We start from the raw sequence: 23,601 nt of genomic DNA, 5'->3' as shown, positions 1-23,601 counted from the left end.
GCAGTAAATAACGAGGACACCAGGTTGCAGTCTCTTTACCTCTTTACTGAAGGCTTCAGGGTCCTCAATCCGGAATACGGTTAACCGGGCTGCGCAAGCCTGGTCGGTCCGCTGGCACATCCAGAGTTCCCTTTGCAGGTGGAAATCTGTGCCTACCTGCTAGCGCTTGTGTGTTGTAGTCCTTCCCTGCTGAGCACCACGGGATAGTCCTCACAACTGTTGTGTCTGTTTCTCGTGTTCCCTCACAACTCGATTCTGATGTTCTTCCACGTCCCCCAGATCTTATGGTTCGGACGCACCCGTATGACGGGGAGGCTCGGAGCACTCCTGTTGTTACCCCCCTGTGTCTTCCTAGGTCAATTGGGTGAGACAGCCCGCCTATAGCTGACTGTCCTGCCGTAGGTTTGAAGTTTGGCTTGGAGCTCTATACTTCCTCGGCGTTCCGGCCACCGGTTATGCGCCTCAATAGGATGTTGCCTCGTCTTACAGCTCGACTCCTACTGGTATTCCCCTTGTTGCGTTGATCTCGTTTCTCACTCAGCACAATATACCTCGCTTCTTGTCCTTTCTTGGGGTACCGCCGCTATATCGTGCAGGCGCGGTCCCGTAACGTTCTCTCTGGTTGCTAGGCCTCTGTCAGGATCCCACCCCTGACAGGGACCCCTCTGAATCTTCCCCTACAACACCCTCTGCCACAAGGTGTTGCCTGGTTCCAACCCAGTCAGCTTTCTTTCTAACTTCCTGCCTAACCCCCAGTTTTACCAGATTGTGAGGAGTGGCCTAATAAATAGAACCCTTATCTCCCCCTGGAGGCCAGACTGTGAAATGTATTGGTGTCTGTGATACCTGGTCAGAAGAACTCCTTCAGTGCCATCAGACGTACCATAGCCCCCCTTAGTGGCGGAGCTACAGTACTGCAACGACCAGGACTCTGGGGCGCTGCACTTGGGTCAGGTGCCATGGAGCAGGCCTGGTCTTCTGACATCACAAGGCCATTGGACATGGAGTTATTAGTGGTCGGAGTTGACAACGAATTCCTGAGGCTGATGGAGTCAGCGGTCTTGGGGGTAGTCCAGAATGAACGGGTGGTAGAATAGAATAGTTGTACTAAGGAGGAAGGTAGTCTGAATTGCTGTGCCCTAGCCTTGTTGTACCCAGCTGATGAACTTGGACTGTTTAGTAAATGTTTGCTTGTTGCAAAGAACTTGGAATCCCATGCATTGTGTACGGCGGTTCCGATGGACAGAAGCCTGGAAGCTGCGGAGACCTGAGTGTGATGCACCCCCACGCCCTACAGCACAATGGGACTTGAACATCCCTTGTCTGTAAGTGCCAGACAGTAACTGGACAGCAGCTCGGTTGCGGCTACTGCTCTGCAGCACTTTACAGAGCGGGGAGGCTGAGGAGCTGAAGCCCTACTGTAGAGCGTTCATGAGAATAATCATGTAAGGTTGCAGTCACATGTTCAGTATCTGTAAGCCAAAACCAGGAGTGGGTGATAAATACAGAAGTGGTGACGTGTTTCTATTATACGGTTCCCCTGATTGTTCCACTCCTGATTTTGGCTTACAAATACTGAGGTGAAATACTGACCAAATACTGAATGTGTGACCTCGGGTTAAAAAAAAAATACAACTCGTGCTTTTATTTTTTTGATCCCCAGAAACGTTAACTCTTTTCTCCCTCAGGAGTCATTTCCATATTTCATTTAGAGGCATAAATTAGTTGGAATGAGCCCCCCTCTAGAATGCAGAGACACAAGCAGAGGCCTCATCTTGTTTCTACATCACAACTATTTGTTTTCCATCAAGGTAGCTTGTGGGTTTTTTTTTTGTCCAGACAAGCATTAGTTTTTATGACGGCCATTTTGGGGTTCACTACAAGGTAATGTGCACACGTCATGTAGACGCTGGCAGAACCACATCGGTTCTGAAACCAGACGTTACAGGAGAACGCCGTCCGAGCTTTCCCTGAAGTATCTTGGGCATCTTCTTTGCCGTTTTTGCTGCTGTCATTTTCATAGGACTGTTGCAGCTTCCAAGAGGAAACCACCTGAAGGATGGATGGCTCAGTTCTTCGAGCTGCTTCCGAGCTAGTTTGCGGGAGGTTTTTTGTGTCCTCTTTGTCTCTTAATTTATTTGCATTATATAAACTGGTGTCTTCCAGGCCGAATGAACAATAGCTTACCGCTAATAACCGATTTGTGTTTTTAGAAACCTCAAGTGACAAAATAATGGACGTGCTCAGCAAGAACTTATACAATATAAATGCATGTTCGTGTTCATTATCTTTGGCATTTTCTTAGCGCTACCCTAACTTATCAGGAAGTAGTATAATCCCCGGGATCAGTATGACGGCTGGGACCACGCTACTGATTTTTATCACTTATAATTTTTCATGAACAACGCTATTTTTGGGGGAAGAAGAGTGTGAAACTTTTATTTACACTTTATTGTACAAATCACTTGATCTCTTCATAACGCTGCGGAATACAAATGAAGCCAGGGCTCTGTAACCTGCAAAAGCCCCACGGTAGCCATGGCGACAGTTACAGTCTCGCATGTGGCTGAATGAACGGCACATGCGCACTGGCATTTCAGTGGTCAACTATCTGCCTTCACACGCAGGGGCTTACGTTGTCTAAACAACCAGTAAAGAAAAACTATAGAACAGGAAGTGACGCAAGCGCGTCATCATAAAGCACCGGAAGTGAGCGCTTTGTTTGCGTTCCATACCTCTTCCTCGGTTTGGCGCGGGCGCGCTCTGTGATGATGCATTCGTACTTGCAAACCAATGGTTGAGCCAAATTCAAAGTGGTGTCTAAAAGTATCTGGCAGGTAATGTGGGGCCGTCCGATAATGCGCTGCATGCCGTATACCGTGTGTAATGCTGGCTGTTGTGTAGTAATGAGCTGTACCGGGTTATCACAGACGTTGCGCATTATACTGAGGTGAACATAGGGGGGAAGACTATGTCTCGCTGAGTGGTGTAGAACTACAAATCCCATCTGAACCTGACAGAAGCTCCCACACCTGATTCTTCCAGTTCTAGCAGCACATTCGCTCTTTGCGCTGTACCTGAGACATGCTAAACCAGCGTGTACCACCAGAGGGCGCTCATGCACTGTGACCAGATCAGAGCCTCTTCTGATGATTGCTCAGCCGTGGCCACAAGTTTTGAGACTGAGACAAATTCTGTTTTTTACGCCGTTTTATTGTTTTCAATCTTTTCTGTTCCTATGGTTATTGACGCAGCGCTCCGATGGGGTTTTTATTGCAGCTCTGGAATGGTGCCACTAATGTACGTTTCCTGTATTGTACTCGCCAGGTTTCGTCTTCTGCGGTTATCAGCACCACTCTGGTCGTCTCCTAGTGTTTATCTGTCGGATCGCTCCAGTGTTTGCTGGGCGAGCACTTCTCAATGTAAGTCTGTGAGCCAGAACAAGGTTGTCCCAGCCTTACACTGAGAGCGTGTGACCATTACTTCTGACTTCTGGTCAGTCTAGAGCGGCGGTCACAAGATGGCTGATCAGGACTGGAGCGGCGCTGGAAATAGCAGAAGAAGACAGCGGCTGGTGAGTATATTACTAGGGTCAGGGAACAGCCATTAGTAGCACCACTTTATAGCGGAGCGTGAAGTACTATTTCGGAAGTTGTATGATCTTATATTGACAAATATATGAAGTTTATGTAAAGTTCGCGTCACTGTTGGCAGACACAGAACATGGGAGCTCTCACCTTTTCTTCTCCGGACAATCGTTGTTCCTGATGTCCCAAAGAGTTTAAAGGGGGCTTCAGTGAAAATACCGGTGTAGTCCAATCCCTGTACTTCCTGCAAATTTATTTTTTCTGATGAAGCCCCCTTGAGACTGTTTGGGACATGATTGTCCAGAGAAGAAAAGTCTCAAAACTTTTGGCCACAACTGTACATCATATGTCACATATGGAGGGGATGAGCTGAACCTAGTGCTGTTCATCTCCATATCTCTCTCATTAGTATAATATCCTCCCTTTCTCTTTCGCCTCATTGGGGGACATAGGACCACCATGGGTGTTATGCTACCTGCCACTAGGAGGACACTAAGAAAACTTGAGCAAAATTAGCTCCTCCCCTGCAGTATACACCCTCATGCTATCTGTAGTCGAACCAGTTCTTGCTTAGTGTCCATAGGAGGCACTTGGGTCTGGGATTCAGACCCCAATGTTATTATTTTACTTTTTAAATTTTTAGTATTGTTGCTCTTTTTCCTTCACGAAACGAAGGGACGACTGACCTCTTCAGGGGTCCGATCTCCCCGAATCATCAACAGGCAGGAACGCGGAGTGTCGTCTCCCCGTACCCCCTCTTGCATTGTTTCTTTGCCATGCCCGGGCTCACTTTAGGGGCGACGGTTCCCTTAAGGTCCCAATCACCCCACCAACGGACGGGGACACGAAGTGTCACCTCCATGTACCCCCTTCCGGAGCCAGGCTACAGCCGGATAATAGATCTATATAAACATAAAGCACTAGTCTATAGTATACCTGAGAGTATATACGGTAACTCTCCCTGGACACCGCAAGGGTATCCACTCAAATGGACAACTCCGGATAAATGAGACCAAAAAGAGATGGAGTAAAAAAAAGTCCCATACAACATAGTTTAAAAAAACAGGTACAAAACTTATTAATCAACAACACATAACTATAAGTGTATATCTTCTGTATGCAGTATATACCAAACAGAAAGGTATGGCAGAGGAAACATATCAATACATCAGGTTACATGCGGTCAACACTATCCATCTCTAGGGTACACACTAATCGATGTATATGTCAAAGGAAGGGGTCCTGAAATCATACAGTAACAACAGGGGGTAGAGAAAGCTAACCGCGAAACGCGGGTCCGGGGCCGTCGGGTGCAGTGCGGTCTACTCCTCTGACTGTTTTATGGGTAAGCACATATCTTTATAAATGATTTTGAGTTACCACTATGGGGATACTGTGACATGTGAATTACTGTATGATTTCAGGACCCCTACCTTTGACATATACATCGATTAGTGTGTACCCCAGAGATGGATAGTGTTGGCCGCATGTAACCTGATGTATCGATATGTTTCCTCTGCCATACCTTTCTGTTTGGTATATACTGCATACAGCAGATATACACTTATAGTTATGTGTTGTTGATTAATAAATTTTGTACCTGTTTTTTAAACTATGTTGTTTGGGACTTTTTTACTCCATCTTTTTGGTCTCATACAGCCGGATAATAGCCCTGACCCATCCCTAGGGATTGAACCCATGTGATGTACAGAGGCCCCCCATTGGCGTCCATGCAGCCCTCACTGCGTCACCACTGAGTAAAAGCGGGTGATGGAAGGAGGCAGTCTGTCCCTCTCCACCTCCCTATCAAAGGGATGGTGGATTGGATGGGTTGTCAAGCACAGCACATTTTCGGCTCTGCTACATCTGCGCTGCAGCATCCAGCGGCGGCAGGAGGGCTCTCCTCAGGCGCAGAGAAGGTCCTGGTCCCTGGAGGGGATGTCCTGTGGCATTTTCGCTACTTCCGCGCTCCCCTCTCATTGCGCGCCGGCCAGTGCCGAAAATTTAGTCCCCGGATTCTGGCCTGACTAGGCTGCGGTTCTCTCCTTCCTCCGCCAACCCCCCCGGGCGGCTCTGCCCATGGTCCGAAATTGAGTCCCCGGCTTCTGCCAGGACTAGGCCCGACTCTACCCTTAAAGGGAACCTGTCGCCCCCCAAAATCGATGGTGAGGTAAGCTCATCGTCATCAGGGGCTTATCTACAGCATTCTGTAATGCTTTAGATAAGCTGCCGATGTTACCTGAAAGAGGAGAAAAAGACGTTAGATTATACTCACCCAGGGGCGGTCCCGCTCCGATGGGCATCTCAGGTCCGGTACAGCGCCTCCCATCCATGACGTCCTCTTCTGGTCGTCACGCTGCGGCTCCAGTGCAGGCGTACTTTGTCTGCCCTGTTGAGGGCAGAGTAAAGTATTGCAGTGCGCAGGCGCTGGAAAGGTCAGAGAGGCCCGGCAGCTGCGCACTGCAGTACTTTGCTCTGCCCTCGGCAGGGCAGACAAAGTACGCCGGAGCCGCGGCGTGAATACCAGAAGAGGACGTCATGGAATGAAGATAGGAGGCGCCGGAGCGGACCTGAGACACCCTTCAGACCGAACCGCAGCGGGACCGCCCCTGGGTGAGTATAATCTAACCTCTTTTTGTCCTGTTTCAGGTAACATTGGGGGCTTATCTACAGCATTACAGAATGCTGTAGATAAGCCCCTGACAGCGGTGAGCTTACCTCACCATTGATTTTGGGGGTGACAGGTTCCCTTTAATTCCGCCCACAGGAGCGGTCCCCTCTGTGCTTCAGGCACTTCTCATAACAAACGAGAAGCATCACTGTATTCTCGGCAGCCATCTTGGACACACATGCGTGGGGCTGCGGTTTTTCTATGGGGTGTCTGGCACAGCAGAGTGGGCAGGAACAGCAATAAAGAGCGCGGACAAGGGACATCATCCTTGGGGACACAGGACCTGGGCAAGCTACAAAACTGAGCTTAACCCCTTCTCTGCAGTACACTTCCCTGAGTAGAGTGGGGTATCAATGGTACGCTATGTCGCAGCCTAAAGCAAGGAAGGCTAACAAAAATGTTTTTTTTTACCTCATGTACCACTTGCAATTTTTCATTACCCCAGGGCCATAATACCCCTTTCTGCACAGCCTGTGACCCGGCATGCGTCCAGGAGCCATCCACTAATGCCGACCCTAGTGGACCTAGTCCCACTGAGTGGGCTACGTCTCTGGCACAGTCTGTCTTCTCTGGTCAAAGCAATAGTCTCTCCGGGACCCCTCCTCAAGTCTCAGGGCACCCTTTTACCTGGTACGGAAAGCTCCCTTTGTGTATGGGAACCGTCAACCAGCAGAGGTCGTTACCTAGCAAGATCCGCACAAGATTTTAGGAAGCGCACCCATACCACGTCCCCTGCGCACTCTCGTGCTTCGGGGTCAGTGAGTCCCACTTCGCGCTCCCCCTCTGAAGGGGTTTGCAGAGAACACGACTCAGAATACGAGTCGGACGTCTCCATAGACCCGGACTCGCAGGAGTATCAGGAGACGGTAGATACCCTCATCGAGGCAATCAACAAGAATCTGAGGGTGGAGGAAGACTCTTCCGCTATATAAGATTACGCGGTATCCTTCTAAAGGGCTAAACATCCCCATAGGGTGTTTGTCAATCACCCCTAGTTTATGGACGTTGTTCAAAGATATAGGAATTGGCCGGACAAACGTTTCACTGGGCAGCAGCCCCTTGAAACAAGATATCCCTTTGCTCTTGATCTACGGAAGAGCTGGATAGAATCTCCATCAGTAGATCCTCCCATATCGCGCCTCTCATCAAAAACTCTCTTATCCCTATCTGACGGCTCATCGATTAAAAATCCCATTGACCAAGAGATTGAAAATCTTGCTCTGTCAGTCTTTAAAGCCTCCGACTCGGCACTTTCTCTATTCTTTGCTGCGACATGGGTGGCTAAAGCTATGGCCGCTTGAGCAGAGGACCTTTCTAAATTCATTTTAAAAAGTAACCTCCTTCCTGAGGCAGCTAGTCTAGCTATTTCCCGGGCTGGTGATTACGTGACACACGCTTCACTAGACGCAGCCAATTGTGCTGCAGCCGTAGCAGCTGCCATCACCATCAGGAGGGCATTATGATTCAGAGAGAGGCGCATGGATTCCGCTTTAAAAAAAAATAAAAAAGTCCCGGTTCCAGGCTTTTCGCGGCTACACGAGCTGGCCCTCTGTCTGCTTTTTCCAGCTTGGGGCATCCTCCGCGTAAAGATCCCACCGATTTCTCTGCGCAATGACTCCTTCCGGTATACTAGCAAAGTAGGCGGCCGTCTGCTTTTGCTCCGTCAAGCCTGGCTGTCGGTCGTTCACAACAGGTGGGTCAGGGACCTGGTGTCTTCCGGATACAAGATAGTTATCTTCTTCCCCGCCCACACGTTTTTTCCAGTCTTGTTCCCCCAAAACAGAATCGTGGGCTAAGGCTTTCTACCAAGCCATAGACGCACTCCGCAAAAAAAGGTTCAAAGGGTTTTACTCAAACCTGTTTGGTTCCAAAAAAGGATGGAACAGTGCGCCCCATACTGGATCTAAAACTGTTAAACAAATTTGTCAGAGTTCATCACTTCCGAATGGAGTCCCTCCGATCTGTCATCACCTCAATGCAGAAGGGGGAGTTTCTCGCATCCATCGACATCTGGGGTGCTTATCTCCATATCCCGATTTTTCCAACTCGTCAACGATTTCTACGTTTTGCGATTCACGACGAACACTTCCAGTTCACAGCTTTGCCCTTCGGCCTCGCCACCGCCCCCAGGGTGTTTACCAAGGTCATGGCGGCAGTCATGTCCATTCTTCATTCTCAGGGCGTGGTTGTTCTACCATACCTAGACGACCTATTAATCAAAGGCCCATCATGTCAGGCCTGTGCAGACTGCGTAAGCATCACGGTGGATACTCTTTCTCGCCTGGGTTGGATGATCAACTTAGACAAATCGTCGCCAGTACCAGCTCAGCAGATACCCTTCTTAGGCATGATCCTAGACACTTCCCGGGGGTTGGTGAACCTTCCTCCAGAAAAAGTTGTGGCGTTACAACAAGGAGCCCGGATGCTCTCCTGATCTGTCCCTCACTCCATTCGGTTCGGGATGACAGTTATAGGCAAGATGGTTGCGGCAATGGAGGCGGTTCCATTCACCCAGCTACAGCTCCATCATCTGCAACATGCGCTTCTGACAGCCTGGGACAGGAACCCGTTCTCTCTGGACCGTCGGGTCCGGCTGTCTCACCGGGTCAGACAGACGCTCAGATGGTGGACGGTGAGGTCTCTGGATCAGGGAAAATCCTTTTTCCCAGTACGTTGGTTGGTGGTGACCACCGACGCCAGTCTCCTAGGTTGGGGAGTGATCTTCCGTCATCACACAGCCCAGGGACGCTGGTTCGCTGTGGAATCGTGTCTCTCGATCAATCTCTTGGAAATACGAGCAATCCGGTTGGCCCTTCGGTGGTTTCATCATCTTCTGGCAGGTCGCCCCATCCGGATTCAATCAGACAACGTCACGACTGTGGCGTCCATCAACCATCAGGGGGGCACTCGCAGCAAGCTTGCTATGCTCGAAGTAAGTCACATTCTCCGATGGGCCGAGAGGAATCACTCGGTCATCTCAGCAGTCCACATCCCGGGAGTAGAAAATTGGGCAGCAGATTTTCTCAGCCGTCAGGATCTCGCCTCAGGAGAATGTTCTCTTCATCCGGAAGTTTTTCAGCAAATTTGCCATCTCTGGGGGACGCCGGATGTCGATCTGATGGCCTCGAGGCTAAATGCACAGGTTCCACAGTTCATGCCCCCTCTCGCGATCCGCTAGCCATCGGGGTGGATGCACTGGTTCTCCCATGGCATCAGTTTCGCCTTCCTTATGCGTTTCCCCCCGCTCCCATTACTTCCGAGAGTCATCAGGAAGATCAGAGCTGAGGGGATCCCAGTCATTCTGGTCACGCCAGATTGGCCCCAGCGAGTGTGGTACGCGGAACTGGTACAACTCGTCGCCGACGTTCCCTGGAGGTTGCCAGATCGTCCTGACCTGCTTTCTCAGGGCCCGATTTACCACCAGAAATCAGGGACTCTGTTTTTAACGGCTTGGCCGTTGAATCCTGGGTTCTAGCCCAAGCCGTTTTTTTTCCAACAGATGGTTTCTACCATGATTAGCGCTCGGAAGCCCGCGTCAATGCGCATTTTTCTCAGTCGCCCATGACAGCACACCAGAGAGGGGATCCGCCCTTCAGGGACAGGAAACCTACAGGATAAAAGGGCGGTACCTCTCCCCTGCATCAGTTTTGGTTTCCTGTCCCTGACGGGGAACCTTCTGGACGGTACCTGAGAAGCTGGAACCGTGAAGAAGCCTGGAATCCGGAGCCGGCCAGTCCGAGTCCTGGCAGCGGGGAGGCCCCTGCCACGGCTGGTGCGGTGTCCGAAGCCGCCACGGCTGCGACCGACGGGCCGTCAGCGTGAGCGGGAGGAAGTGTAGCCGCCACTCCGGATAGGAGGCTGGGGCTCCCGACACTCTGCCACACTCAGGACGCCGGCATTTCCAAAATGGCGCCGCACCGGAGGTAGTATGTGGCTTCCGGTTCGGGGGCAGCGCTGTAACTAAGGTGTACCAAGATGGCGCTGCCCCGGAACTGGATTGCTTCATTTCCGGGTCCCTGACGGCGCGCGCATGCGCAGTAGCATGTCAGAGAAAAAAAAAAAAAAAAAAAAGGACGCTTCCTCCTTCACGCAGCCACAGAGGAGGGGCTATTAAGAAGCGCTCTGTTTAAAAGATGGTGCGCATAGGAAACTCCTTGCTGCATGCCGTCCCAAGCTAATAGAGCCATGGAAGACAGCGACCAGCAGCTCCAGCCGCCGCCGCCACCGCAGCAGCAGCAGCGCCACCACCAACGACCGAAACCGGACGCACAGAAGAAGCGAACCTCTGCGGGCACCCGGAGTTCTCGGTCTGGTAGCCATTCCACACAACGTAGCAAGAGTTCCAGTGTGGTGAATCAGCTACCATCTACGGATCTCTCACTTCAAGATCCTACCCCTCCTCTAGAACCGGTACCTGTGGCTGCGTCTGATTGGTGAGTGATCTTCGTGAAAGCTCATTTGTTTGTAACTGGGGTCCCTCTTCTCCTTTATCCTAGGCAAGGAAGAGAACGGCAAAAACAAAGCACAGAACCTGCCCATTATGCGATATAGAATTACCGCAATCTTGGGATAAAAAGTTATGTGATTCGTGTATTGGTCAAGTCCTCTGCGAGGAGACACCAAACTTTGCCTCTGAGTTACGCTCCGTAATCAAAACAGAGGTAGAGTCTGTTTTTAAAACCCTTAAAGGAGGAAAGAAAGTCAGTAAAGAAAAACCTAATCCCTATAGGAACTCCGATTCCTCCAGCTCTGATGTCGTAAACTCAGATACACAGGACTCCTCCTTCTCTTCTTCAGATGACGAAAGGGGAGGTCGTCATTGTTTTCCCTTAGACGAGGTTGACGGCCTTGTTAAAGCAGTGAGGTCGACAATGGGTGTATTGGACCCTCGTCCTGACAAAACCGTTCAGGATGTCATGTTCGGAGGACTATGCCAAAAAAAGCGAAAAGTTTTCCCCCTAAATGAAAATATACAAACCTTAATCAAAAGAGAGTGGGAAAAACCAGAGAGGAAAAATGCATCAGTTTTCCCTCTATTAAAAGAAAATATCCATTTGAAGAGGAATCCTCCTCTTCATGGGATAAGGCTCCCAAACTCGACGTGGCGGTAGCTAAAGCCTCAAAAAGATACGCGTTACCATTTGAAGATATGGGAACCCTAAAGGATCCTCTTGACAAGAGAGCCGACACCTTTCTCAAAGGTGCCTGGGAGTCGGCGGGGGGATGCCTGAGACCGGCCATAGCAGCGGCTTGCACGTCACGCTCCCTTATGATCTGGATTGACAACTTAGAGAAACAACTGAGGGATGGGGTACCCAGAAATAAGGTGTTAGACTCTATTCCCATGATTAGAGGTGCCGCGGCATTTCTAGCCGATTCGTCTGCCGATTCGATTAAACGTCTAAATCTGCAGCCCTCTCGAATGCCGCACGCAGAACCCTGTGGCTCAAAAGCTGGCCAGGAGATTTACAAACTAAACACAAACTGTGTTCTATTCCGTGTGAAGGCAAGTTTCTCTTTGGAGAGACTCTAGACGACATCCTGCAAAAAGCAGGCGATAAAAAGAAAGGGTTCCCCATCCTACCTCAAACGTTCAATAAACGGCCCTTTCGGAGTAGGAAATTCTTTAGAAGAAGACCGCCAAGAGAACAAAACCGCTGGGAAGATGGGAAAAGAAGAGAAAGAGGTTTCCTCTTCGGTAGTTCCCCACGAGATAAGAAACCCCCCCCCTAAGTGACATCTCCCCCAGGGTGGGAGGGAGGTTGTCTCAATTCCTCCCGGCCTGGGAAAAAATCACTACCAGCCCCTGGATACTAAATCTAATACACGCGGGTCTTCAAATAGAATTTTTTTCCCTACCCCCCCGACATTATGTAGTAACTTCACCGAGGTCTTCTCCCCAACAACAAGAAGCTCTAGAACTCGAAATCCTAAAATTATTGGACAAAAATGTCATTCTGGAAGTTCCCCCTCTGGAGAGGAAGAAAGGTTTCTACTCCCCATTATTTCTGGTTCCCAAACCAGACGGGTCTTTCCGGACCATAATAAACTTACGGAAACTAAACACTTACGTAAAAAACAAACGATTCAAAATGGAATCAATAAAGTCGACAATAAAAAACCTGTTTCCGAACTGTTTCATGGTAGTTCTAGATCTCAGCGACGCGTATTATCACGTCCCCATCCACAAGAATTCTCAAAAATTCCTCAGACTGGCAGTGGTCATGAAAGGGCAGATAAGGGAATACCAATACAGAGCCCTTCCCTTTGGCATATCAATCGCACCTCGCATCTTCACCAAATTGGTAGCAGAGATGATGGCACATCTAAGGGAAGAGGACATCTTAATCGTTCCATATTTGGACGACTTTTTGATTGTCAGCAGCTCGGCCCAACTCTGCAGTCAGCATTGCCAAAGAGTGATAGACATTTTGGGAAAACTAGGCTGGTTGGTGAACCTTCAAAAATCAAAACTGGAACCAACCAGGGTTCAGGAATTTTTGGGTCTTACTTTGGACTCAAGTTCCCAAGAATGTCGCCTCCCAGTTCAGAAAAGACAAAAGATATTACATCTAGTGTCGGAAGCTTGCTCAAAACCATCCATGTCTCTGAGGAAGGCGATGTCGTTACTAGGGTCCCTCTCTGCTTGCCTTCCAGCAGTTCAGTGGGCGCAGCTCCACACGAGACCCCTCCAGTGGGACATTTTAAAAAACCAGAGTTTACTGAGAGGTCGGTTAGAGGGTCGCATGACTCTAAGTTCGCCTGTTATTCATTCCCTAAACTGGTGGTTAAATCCCACCAATCTATCAAAAGGGATTCCATGGGTAATAGAAAACCCTCAGATAGTAACAACAGACGCAAGTCCCACAGGGTGGGGGGCTCACCTGAACAACAAAGTCGCTCAGGGGGTATGGTCAAGTCAGGAACTCGAGACTTCCTCAAACCAAAAAGAGCTGAGAGCGGTGAATCATGCACTACGTTTTTTCCTAAGAGAATTACAAGGGCATCACGTCCGAATTTTTTCAGACAACAAAGTAGTTGTAGCTTACTTGAATCACCAGGGGGGTACCAGGTCTCAAACACTAATGGAAACTACATCCGAAATTCTCAGCCTAGTGCAGAACAGTTTTCTATCCATATCAGCCCTACACATAAAAGGGGTAGAGAACCAGGAAGCGGACTTTCTAAGTCGTACCCAACTAAAACAAGGGGAATGGTCCTTGAATCAGGGAATCTTCAAAAAAATCACAGACTTATGGGGCATCCCTGTAATAGACCTCTTTGCAAACAGGCACAACAAGAAGGTGAAAACCTTTTGCTCCTTAGATCCCAGAGGGAATCCTCGGGCAGTAGACGCATTTACGATTCCCTGGACACACACTCTTGCATACGCATTTCCTCCCATCATCCTCATCCCAGCAGTTCTGCGAAAAATCAGGCAGGACAAATCCAGACTTATCCTAATAGCCCCCTTCTGGCCCAAAAGGGCCTGGTTCTCCTGGCTGAGGATGCTATCGATCACAGATCCCTGGGTCCTTCCGGATCTTCCGGACCTTCTGTCTCAGGGACCGGTGTTCCACCCCCAGTCAGAGAATCTCCACTTAACAGCGTGGAATTTGAGAGGTCACTATTGAGGGATAGAGGTTTTTCTAACAAACTAGTTTCTACACTAATGAAAAGTAGAAAACCAGTGACCACAAAAATATATGGTAAAACTTGGCAAAAATTTTTATCCTCCTCCGGGGTCAGGTTACAAGACGGGGTTCCAGTGACTGAAATATTAGAATTTCTACAAAAGGGGTTAGACCTGGGCCTTTCAATAAGTACCTTAAAAGTACAAATATCAGCTCTAGGAGCACTTTACTGTGAAAACATAGCAGCAAACCCTTGGGTGATGCGGTTTATCAGAGCAGCCGCAAGGTCTAAACCTGTAACAGTAAAAAAATTACCAACTTGGGACTTGAACCTGGTCTTGTCAGCCCTGACAGAACCCCCGTTTGAACCTGTAGAGTCAATACCTCTTAGGATTCTATCACTTAAAACTGCCCTCCTAATAGCCCTGACATCGGCCCGCAGAATAAGTGATCTCCAAGCCCTGTCCGCAAACCCTCCCTTTACACAAATCCTGGATGATAAGGTTGTACTAAAAACAGACCCTGCCTATCTACCCAAAGTAGCATCCATATTTCACAGGTCCCAGGAAATAATCCTTCCTTCCTTCTGTCCAGACCCTAAAAATAGGAAAGAAGAAAAATTCCACACACTAGATGTGAGAAGGTGTCTAATCCAATATATTAAATCCACCCAACAGTGTAGGAAGGAAGGGTCTCTTTTTATCTGTTTCCAGGGGCCTAGGAAAGGACTCAAAGCTTCTAAGAGCACTATAGCACGATGGGTAACAGACGCAATAGCCTTGGCCTACTCATCCACCGGGAACGCCGTCCCACAAGGACTGAAGGCCCACTCTACAAGGGCTATGGCGACCTCCTGGGCCGAAAGGTCAGAGGTACCATTAGACCAAATCTGTAAGGCGGCCACCTGGTCTTCACCTTCAACCTTTTTCAGACACTATCGCCTAGACCTAGCCTCCTCGTCTGACCTAACCTTCGGAAGAAGGGTTCTACAGGCTGTGGTCCCTCCCTAACCAATATATCTCTGCAATTCTCTCTGGTGTGCTGTCATGGGCGACTGAGAAAGTCATAGTTACTCACCGATAACGGTGTTTCTCAGAGCCCATGACAGCACCTACTTATTCCCCCCCTCATCACGTGTGCGGTGAGCACATTATTTTGTGTGAAGTGCCTTTTTATATAGACACGGTGTTTACCTGTTAAGCAATATGATAAATTGTACTTTTTCTGTTGTTGTAACTAACCTGGAGGACCTCCGATGCTCTGTAAACAAAACTGATGCAGGGGAGAGGTACCGCCCTTTTATCCTGTAGGTTTCGTGTCCCTGAAGGGCGGATCCCCTCTCTGGTGTGCTGTCATGGGCTCTGAGAAACACCGTTATCGGTGAGTAACTATGACTATCATCGCGTTTGGAAGACTTTTCTCATGGTGCAAGGACTGTGGACGTGTGTCCCCCCCTCGTGTTTTCTTCCCTTCCATTCTGGAATTTCTCCAGACTGGTCTCGAGTCAGGTCTAGCGCTTCTTTCTCTGAAATGCCAGATTTATGCTTTATCTGTCCTATTCCAAGTCAGGATAGCGACTAGATTGCAGGTGAAGACCTTCATTCAGGGGGTGGCCCACATGGTACCTCCCTATAAAATGCTGTTGGAATCATGGGATCTTAATTTGGTCCTAGGTGTTCTTCAGGAGGCTCCTTTCAAACCGCTGCAGGATGTATCGCTAACCTTGCTTTCTTGTAAGCTAGCATTTCTGCTGGCGGTAACGTCAGTCAGATGGGTCTCGGAGTTAGCGGCTCTATCCTGCCGATCTCCGTTCCTCATTTTCCACCAAGACAAGGTAGTCTTGAGCACGTCTCCGTCCTTCCTACCTAAGGTCATCTCTTCCTTCCACCTAAACGAGGACATTGTCTTGCCTTCGCTTTGTCCAGCACCTGTCCATCGTATTGAGAGGGCTCTTCACACACTCGATGTGGTGAGAGCTCTTACAAGGTACCTTTCACGGACTGCGCCTTTCCACAAGTCGGATGCCATGTTTGTGCTTCCGGAGGGGCTCAGGAAAATCTACCTGCTTCTAAGGCTATAATAGCCAGGTGGATTCGCTCGGCGATTCAAGAGTCTTATCGTGTCAGAGGCAAGCCTTTCCCAGCGGGGATTAAGGCACACTCCACTCACTCAGTGGGTAATTCTTGGGCCATTCGGCATCAGGCGACGGCACAACAACTTTGCAAAGCTGCGACTTGGTCCAGCCTGCATACCTTTGTGAAGCTTTACAATATTCATGCTCAGGCTTCTGCAGATCCGGCCCTTGGTGGAAAGATTCTACAATTGGCGGTAACACATCTGTAAACTACGGTACATGGGGTTTTCAGCTGTGTGCTGTTTCCCACCCAGTGACTGACGTCCCATGGTCCTGTGTCCCCCAATGAGGCGAAACAGGGATTTTTGTGTACTCACCGTAAAATCCTTTTCTCCGAGCCACTCATTGGGGAACACAGCACCCACCCTGTTAGCCTGATGGCTTCTGTTTGTTATTTGGTTTGACATATTGTATTCTGTTTGATAGTTATAAGCTCCTACTTCTTTGGCACTGAACTGATTCGATTACAACCAGCATGAATGTGTACACTGCAGAGGAGGAGCTAATTTTCTTCAAGTTTTCTTAGTGTCCTCCCAGTGGCAGGCAGTATAACACCCATGGTCCTGTGTCCCCCAGTGAGTGGCTTGGAGAAAAGGATTTTACAGTGATAACACAAAAATCCCTGTTTCCGCAAAATATTAATCAGCTGGGAGCAATATGCCAATGTCTGCCTTGATGCGCAATTAGTGTAATACTTATAAGAGAGAACATTTTCAGCTTTGTAACTGACATAAAATATCACCAACAGGGCCCAGGCAAAAGTGTCCACCAATAAGGGTTATCTACTGTATATGCAACCGAGGATTACCTCTGGAAGCAAGTGTTCACAAGACCTGGTACAAGTAGTAGATAGTAAATATTTCCAGTGCACTCTTGTGACCCTTACTGGCAGTATACCATTCTCGTTGGGCTTGGGCATTGTTGATATTTTATCAGGTTTATCTTCATTACAGCGCTGGTAATTTGCAGCTTAAGAATTACATAGTTACACAGGACAGTTCTTTTTTTCTATTTTATGTTTTGTCATTTATTTTACATAAATACTATGATATTGATATATGCATACACACATGCATACACACATGCATACACACATGCATACACACATGCATACACACATGCATACACACATGCACACACACATACACACACACACACACTAGATGGTGGCCCGATTCTAACGTAACGGGTATTCTAGAATATGTAGGTAATATATAGCACAGGCTACGTACTATGTTGCAGAGTGGCGTAGTGTATAACACAACCGACGTAGTATGTAACATAGCCACGTAGTGTATTGCTCAGGCACGTAGTATATTGGTCAGCCACGTAGTATATAGCAGAGCCACGTAGTAAATAACATATCCACGTAGTATATTGCACAGGCACGTAGTGTATTGCACAGCTATGCAGTATATTGGTCAGGGACGTAGTATATAGCAGAGTCACGTAGTATATAACATAGCCATGTAGTATATTGTAGAGGCACATAGTATATTGCACAGCCACGTAGTATATAACAGAGCCACATAGTATATTGCACAGTCGACGTAGTACATAACAGAACCGACACAGCCACATAGTATATTGCACAGCTACGTAGTATATAACACAGCACGTAGTAAATTGCACAGCAACGTAGTATATTGCACAGTCACGTTGTATATTGCCCAGCTACTTAGTATATAGCACAGAGATGTAGTATATAACAGAGCCCACGCAGTATGTAACACAGCCCACGTAGTATATAGCAATGTGGGCACTATGTGTGGTTAAAAAAGACTTAAAATAAAAAATAAACATATACTCACCTTCCGAAGGCCCCTTGAAGTCCTGGTGCCTGTGTGCGGTGCACGCGGCAGCTTCCGGTCCCAGGGTTGGTATTAGCGCAGGACCTGTGATGACGTCGCGGTCACATGACTGTGACGTCATGGCAGGTCCTTCTCGCATAGCATCCTTGGCACCGGAACCTGCCGCTTGCACTGCCGAGGACAGCCGCGACGTCAGAAGGTGAGAATAACCTTTTTTTTTTTTATTATTATTTGTAACATTAGATCTTTTTACTATTGATGCTGCATACGCAGCATCTATAGTAAAAAGTTGGTCACACAGGATAATAGCTGCGTTAACGGAGTGCGTTATAGCACGGTCCGTTAACGCTGCCATTATCCCTGTGTGAGGGCTGACTGGAGGGGATTATTGAGCGGGCACTGACTGTGGGGAGGAAGGAGCCGGACATGTTGCCGCCGGACTGTGCCCGTCGCTGATTGGTCGTGGGCGTTTTGCCACGACCAATCAGCGACTTGGATTTCCATGACAGACAGAGGCCGCGACCAATGAATATCCGTGACAGACAGACAGACGGAAGTGACCCCTAGACAATTATATAGTAGATATATATATAATATTTATTTTGATTTATATATAAAATTATATTTACTAACACAAGCATAACATTGACAATTAAATTTTATTCTGAACAATAATACAAAAGCCCTTAAATTTTATCAACGCAGGTGCTCAAATTGTTTTCCATCACAATTTGTACGGCGTTGAAGTCTGCTCTTACGCTTCAGCAAACATTTTTGCACAAGTCTCTTTGGGTATTAATTTCTTGAAATGCATCTCATGTAATTTTTCCAAATCACTGACACTTTTTGGGTTTTGAAGAATGAAAAGTGGAATCTGATTGGTTGCTAAGGGCAACTGAGTCAGTTTCACTTTACACCATGTTTGATAAATCTCCCCCTTCATAACCCCGCTACACATACTGTCCACCTACTTTTGGACCACCCTGTGTATGTGTGTGTGTGTGTGTGTGTGTATATATATATATATATAATATATTTTCTCATTCTAAACCTTCATAACAGTAAGTAGTTACAATCTTCCATGTACCGTATCTCTCCTTCTAGATGTGAGAACTACAACAGAAAATGCCTCCACGCAAGAAGTTGAAGAATATAAACCAATCGTAAGTTCACCGGAAGGAACATTGTCCTAGATGTAATCACTTGCCAAGACAGTTCTTTAGTTTTGCACTTTTGTGTTTTTAAAAAAAATTTTTTATCACAACTTTTTTTTCATCCTTTAGTCCACATAAGCCATGTAACGGCTTTTTTTGTCCGTTTGTTGCTGTTTTGAATGACACCATTCATTGTATCATACAATTTACTGAAAAATGGAAAGAAATACCAAGTATGTTTAGAAAAAGAAAAGTCAAGGCTCCATTGTTTTAAGGATTTTGTTTTTACAGCGTTTTGTTGTATAGTTAACATGTTTTGTGAACAGGAATTCTAACTGTGTATTAATGGTGCAACCAAACTTCTAGAGGTTTTTTTTTTTTTTTTTCTTTTTTTAAGTGTTTTAAAAAAAATTTAAGTTAAATGTAAAAATTTGGTGTGTCGCCATTTTCTGAGACATAGCTTTATCGACAGATGAATAAAAGTTATTTTTTGTGTGGCGAGCTGGCATTTTAATTATGTTAAGTAATATAATTTTGGGGCACATAGTATTGTTTTGATTGTTTTTATTCACTTTTCAGGGACAAGTGCAGGGACCAAAAAAAACCATTTATTTTGTGGTTTTCGTTTTTTTACCACGTTACCACATGGGATAATTAATTTTTCTATCTTGATAGCTTGAACTTTTACAGACCCAGCGATACTAAATTAACTTTTTTTTTTTTAATTTATTTTCAATGTGGGAAGAGGTGGATTGTTGAAATTTATATATTCTTTTATTTGTATATTTAACATTTTTACTTAATTTTGATGTGCCATTAGAGAATTTTAACCTGCCATTGCTTGTTCTAAATAATGCAGTAGTCTAGTATTCCAGTATATGGTCAAAGTGACATCAGCTTATAAAGCTCAGCCACATGTTGCACTTAATATGTGGACCAAGATGACAGCCACGGGGGTTTCAGCAGGCCCCTGGCTACCATTACAAGCAATCAGCATTCTGTGAATACGTCGCTAAGGAAGTCGATGAGTGCCAGAGCACATGTACATCGGCCATCACGCTATTTATTTCTTTGATGGACTGTGCATCTAAAAGGTTAACTGGCAGCAACTGGCGCAAGCTCCGATCACTGCTATTTCAGGAAGATACCAGCTGGCAGCTCTTGAGCCTGCTCCGTATACTGGCACCCAATGTGGGACATACATAAATGTCACGTGTTGAAAAGCAGCTAAAGGTGGATTCTCGGCTTGTGATATTGATGTAGCTCTGCTGCTATTGAAATGGCTAGGATCTGCAGGACCTGGGAGCAGACACTACTCAGTGTACAGAGTTATCATGCACTTGTCCATTCACCGTTAACACCTGGTCACTGTTGGTGATAACATCTGATTGATAGAAGTGTAAAGGTACCTTCACACTCAGCAACTTTACAACGAGAACGACAACGATCCGTGACGTTGCAGCGTCCTGGATAGCGATCTCGTTGTGTTTAACACGCAGCAGCGATCTAGATCCCGCTGTGATATCGCTGGTCGGAGCTAGAAGTCCAGAACTTTATTTGGTCGTCAGGTCGGCGTGTATCGTCAAGTTTGACAGCAAAAGCAACGATGTCAGCAATGTTTTACATGGAGCTAACGACCTGTGAGAATGATAAGTGAGTCACCGTTACGTCACAGGATCGCTCCTGCATCGTTGTGGAGCTGCTGTGTTTGACGTCTCTACAGCGACCTAAACAGCGACGCTGCAGCGATCGGGTCGTTGTCTATATCGCTGCAGCGTCGCTGAGTGTGACGGTACCTTAAGATGTCAGACCCCCCTCCGATCTCGGTGATCAATATGTGAATCCTGCCTTCTATCCTGCCTATTTAACACAACCAGCATCTGTCGTAACAGTGCCACTTAAATGACTAGGTTACCAGTACGCTTGCTAATGGGTTACTATGGCAGTCGGGGGGGCCTGCTGAATTCTACCATAGCTATCATTATAGCCCTCCTATGAACAATAAACCGGTTCAAATCTCCTAAGGAAACTAGAAAAAAAATTGTAAAGAATATCTGTCAAAATTGCGGCACAAAAAAATTTTTTTTTTTTTTTTTTTTTTATACCAAGCTCAGAATTTTTTAACCACGAAAATGTGATAAAACAACCTTATAAATTTGTTATCGCTGTAATCGTACTATGTAGGAGAAACACGTCGACAGGTCAAATATTTGTACATGAAAAACTCACATAATGTGCTGTGGGGTCACAGATATGAGGTTTTATTTTTTAACCCATTGTTATTTTGTAGGACAAAAAGCCTTAAAAGTCAAAATGTCAAAAGCCCAGGACACATCAAACAAGTAAGTTTTCCTGCTTCTCTCTCAATTGAAACGTCTAGTATTTCTATTTTGTTTTATTTCTTTTATATTAACCCCTTCATGACCGAAGGTATTTTCGTTTTTGCATTTTCGTTTTTTGCTCCCCTTCTTCCCAGAGCCATAACTTTGTTTTTTGCGGGACAAGTAGTACCTTTTAACGACACCTTTGGTTTTTAACTTATCGTGTACTGCAAAACGGGAAAAAATTCAAAGTGCAGTGAAATTGCAAAAAAAAGTGCAAATCCACAATGTTTTTTTCTGTTATATAAGTGGTGAACAAAAATTCCAAACATTGATTAAAAAAAAAAAAATCGAGCCATTTTCCGATACCCGTAGCGTCTCCATTTTTCTCCTTCGCCTCATTGGGGGACACAGACCGTGGGTGTATGCTGCTGCCAATAGGAGGCTGACACTAAGTGATACAAAAAAGTGAGCTCCTCCTCTGCAGTATACACCCTCCTGCTGGCTCTCAGCTAACCAGTTCTTGCTTAGTGTCTGAAGGAGGCACTTGGGTCTGGTTCAGACCCCATCTTTTTTATTTTATTTTTTACTTTTCTGTAAACTTTTTTATTTTTTAATTAACGGAGTGAAAGGGGCGACGGATCCTTTCAGGGTTCCGATCTCCCCCGAAACATCAACAGGCGAGAACGCGGAGTGTCGCCTCTATGTATCCTCTCCTGGAGCCAGGCCTATTGCTGGACAACTTGCCCAGTCCACCCGGGGGCTTGAACTCCGTGGATGTACGGAGGCTTTTTCTTTTTGGCATCCGAGCAGCCCCCACTGTACCACCACTGTTAAAGCGGATGGCACAAGGAGGCGGACGGTTCCTCTCCACCTCCCTAAAAGGGGATGGTGGATGGAGGGTTATCGCTTTATCCCTGCACCGTCCACGCTGCAATACCTAACCTGCAGCAGAACAGCACAGTGCGCACTTCCTCGGCACTGAAACCCAGTCATCCACGGTCGGCTCCATGCCGGGATGCGCACCAATGGTGAGTGGATCCAGTCGGCGTTGAGCCCCTGCAGTGGGATATTAACATGGCTTCCCTGTGGCCCACCTCCATAAGGTAACACTCCCGCCGGCTGCAAAAATTTAGCCCCTGGCTTCGGCCGATGTGTAGGCCGCATCCCGGAAGTCACGCCCGCACTATGGCGCGCTAAGGCGGCTCCGACCATCCTTTCTGGCGTTTCCTGTCTGGCACCGGAGCGTTTGCTTTTCCTGGCCCAATGCCCCTCTATTCTACCCCTGGTGTTGCTCCCGCCGGTTGCAGGAATTTAGGCCCCGGCTTGGGCCTATTCATGGAAGTCACGAGGCTCCACCCACATCGCTTCTGTGGCTCCGCCCCCAAAATGGCTCCTCTCGCTCTCTGCGAGACTTTATTACCTCTGTAACTCCAGGTGGCCATCTTGGTCCACCCGGTCGGCAGAGGCTATGTTTTTTTGCATTAAAGGTGCTCAACGACTCTGCAGCCGGGTAAGGAAGTACTGTCCTCTTCCCTCCTGTACTTACATGAATGACCCATATTAGTCCCCTGTCTTAGAGGCACATGACCAGTATTCCCTGGTTTTAAAGGCACATGATCAAGATTCCCTGGTCTAAAAGGCACATGACCAGCATTTCCTGGTCTTAAAGGCATTTGACTAGCATTCCCTGGTCTTAAAGGCGCATTACCAGTATTACCTGATCTTAAAGGCACATGACCAGTTTTCCCTTGTCTTAAAGACACATGACCAGTCCGAAGCCAGTCACCCTAAATGAACTCAGGAACCCTCCGCCGCCGATCCCAGCTTATCCCAGAGTACCTAGTTCCCCTGAGTGGGCTTCATCACTGCCACATCCCATGGCTTCTGTGATCAAGAGATTGAAGCCCTCCGTGAACCCTCTGTAGCTCGGAGTGCTCGCAGGACCGATATATATATATATATATATATATATATATATATATATATATATATATATATATATATATATATATATATATATATATATATATATATATATATATATATATATTTCCTCTCCTACATGGGAGCTGTCGGCTAGCAGGGACCGCAAGTATTCTAGAAACGTACAAGCGTCTAGGAGATGAAAGCTTCATTTCCTGATTTCCCTCACCAATGATTTGCTGAGAACAAGACTCAGAATATGGATTGGATATTGCCTTGGATCTGGACTTGCCAGAGCTTCAGAAGAGAATGGATTCACCTATTTATATCTTCAATCAATCTCTGTAGATTGATGAGGGCTAC

General features: G+C 47.1%; 1 protein-coding gene across 4 annotated transcripts in view; it reads left to right on the top strand.

Moving 5' to 3' along the window:
- The first annotated feature begins 2,691 nt into the window (after window positions 1-2,691).
- CENPU (centromere protein U) overlaps window positions 2,692-23,601 on the top strand; it is a 190,764-nt gene continuing 169,854 nt past the window's right edge. For 3 of the 4 annotated variants that reach the window (XM_077279588.1, XM_077279587.1, XM_077279585.1), the window contains exons 1-3: window positions 2,692-2,837; window positions 18,942-19,000; window positions 21,282-21,333. In XM_077279588.1, the coding sequence (XP_077135703.1) occupies window positions 18,963-19,000; window positions 21,282-21,333 (90 nt within the window). In that variant the 5' untranslated portion in view covers window positions 2,692-2,837; window positions 18,942-18,962. Of the gene's footprint in view, window positions 2,838-2,929; window positions 2,951-18,941; window positions 19,001-21,281; window positions 21,334-23,601 lie in introns of those variants that run through there. The other variant, XM_077279586.1, reaches the window with a different exon arrangement.

The sequence above is a fragment of the Ranitomeya variabilis genome, chromosome 1, assembly GCF_051348905.1.
Source record: "Ranitomeya variabilis isolate aRanVar5 chromosome 1, aRanVar5.hap1, whole genome shotgun sequence".
Taxonomy (NCBI): Eukaryota; Metazoa; Chordata; class Amphibia; order Anura; family Dendrobatidae; genus Ranitomeya; species Ranitomeya variabilis.
The sequence above is the reverse complement of the archived record's forward strand: the minus strand, read 5'-3'. Positions and strand labels throughout refer to the sequence as shown.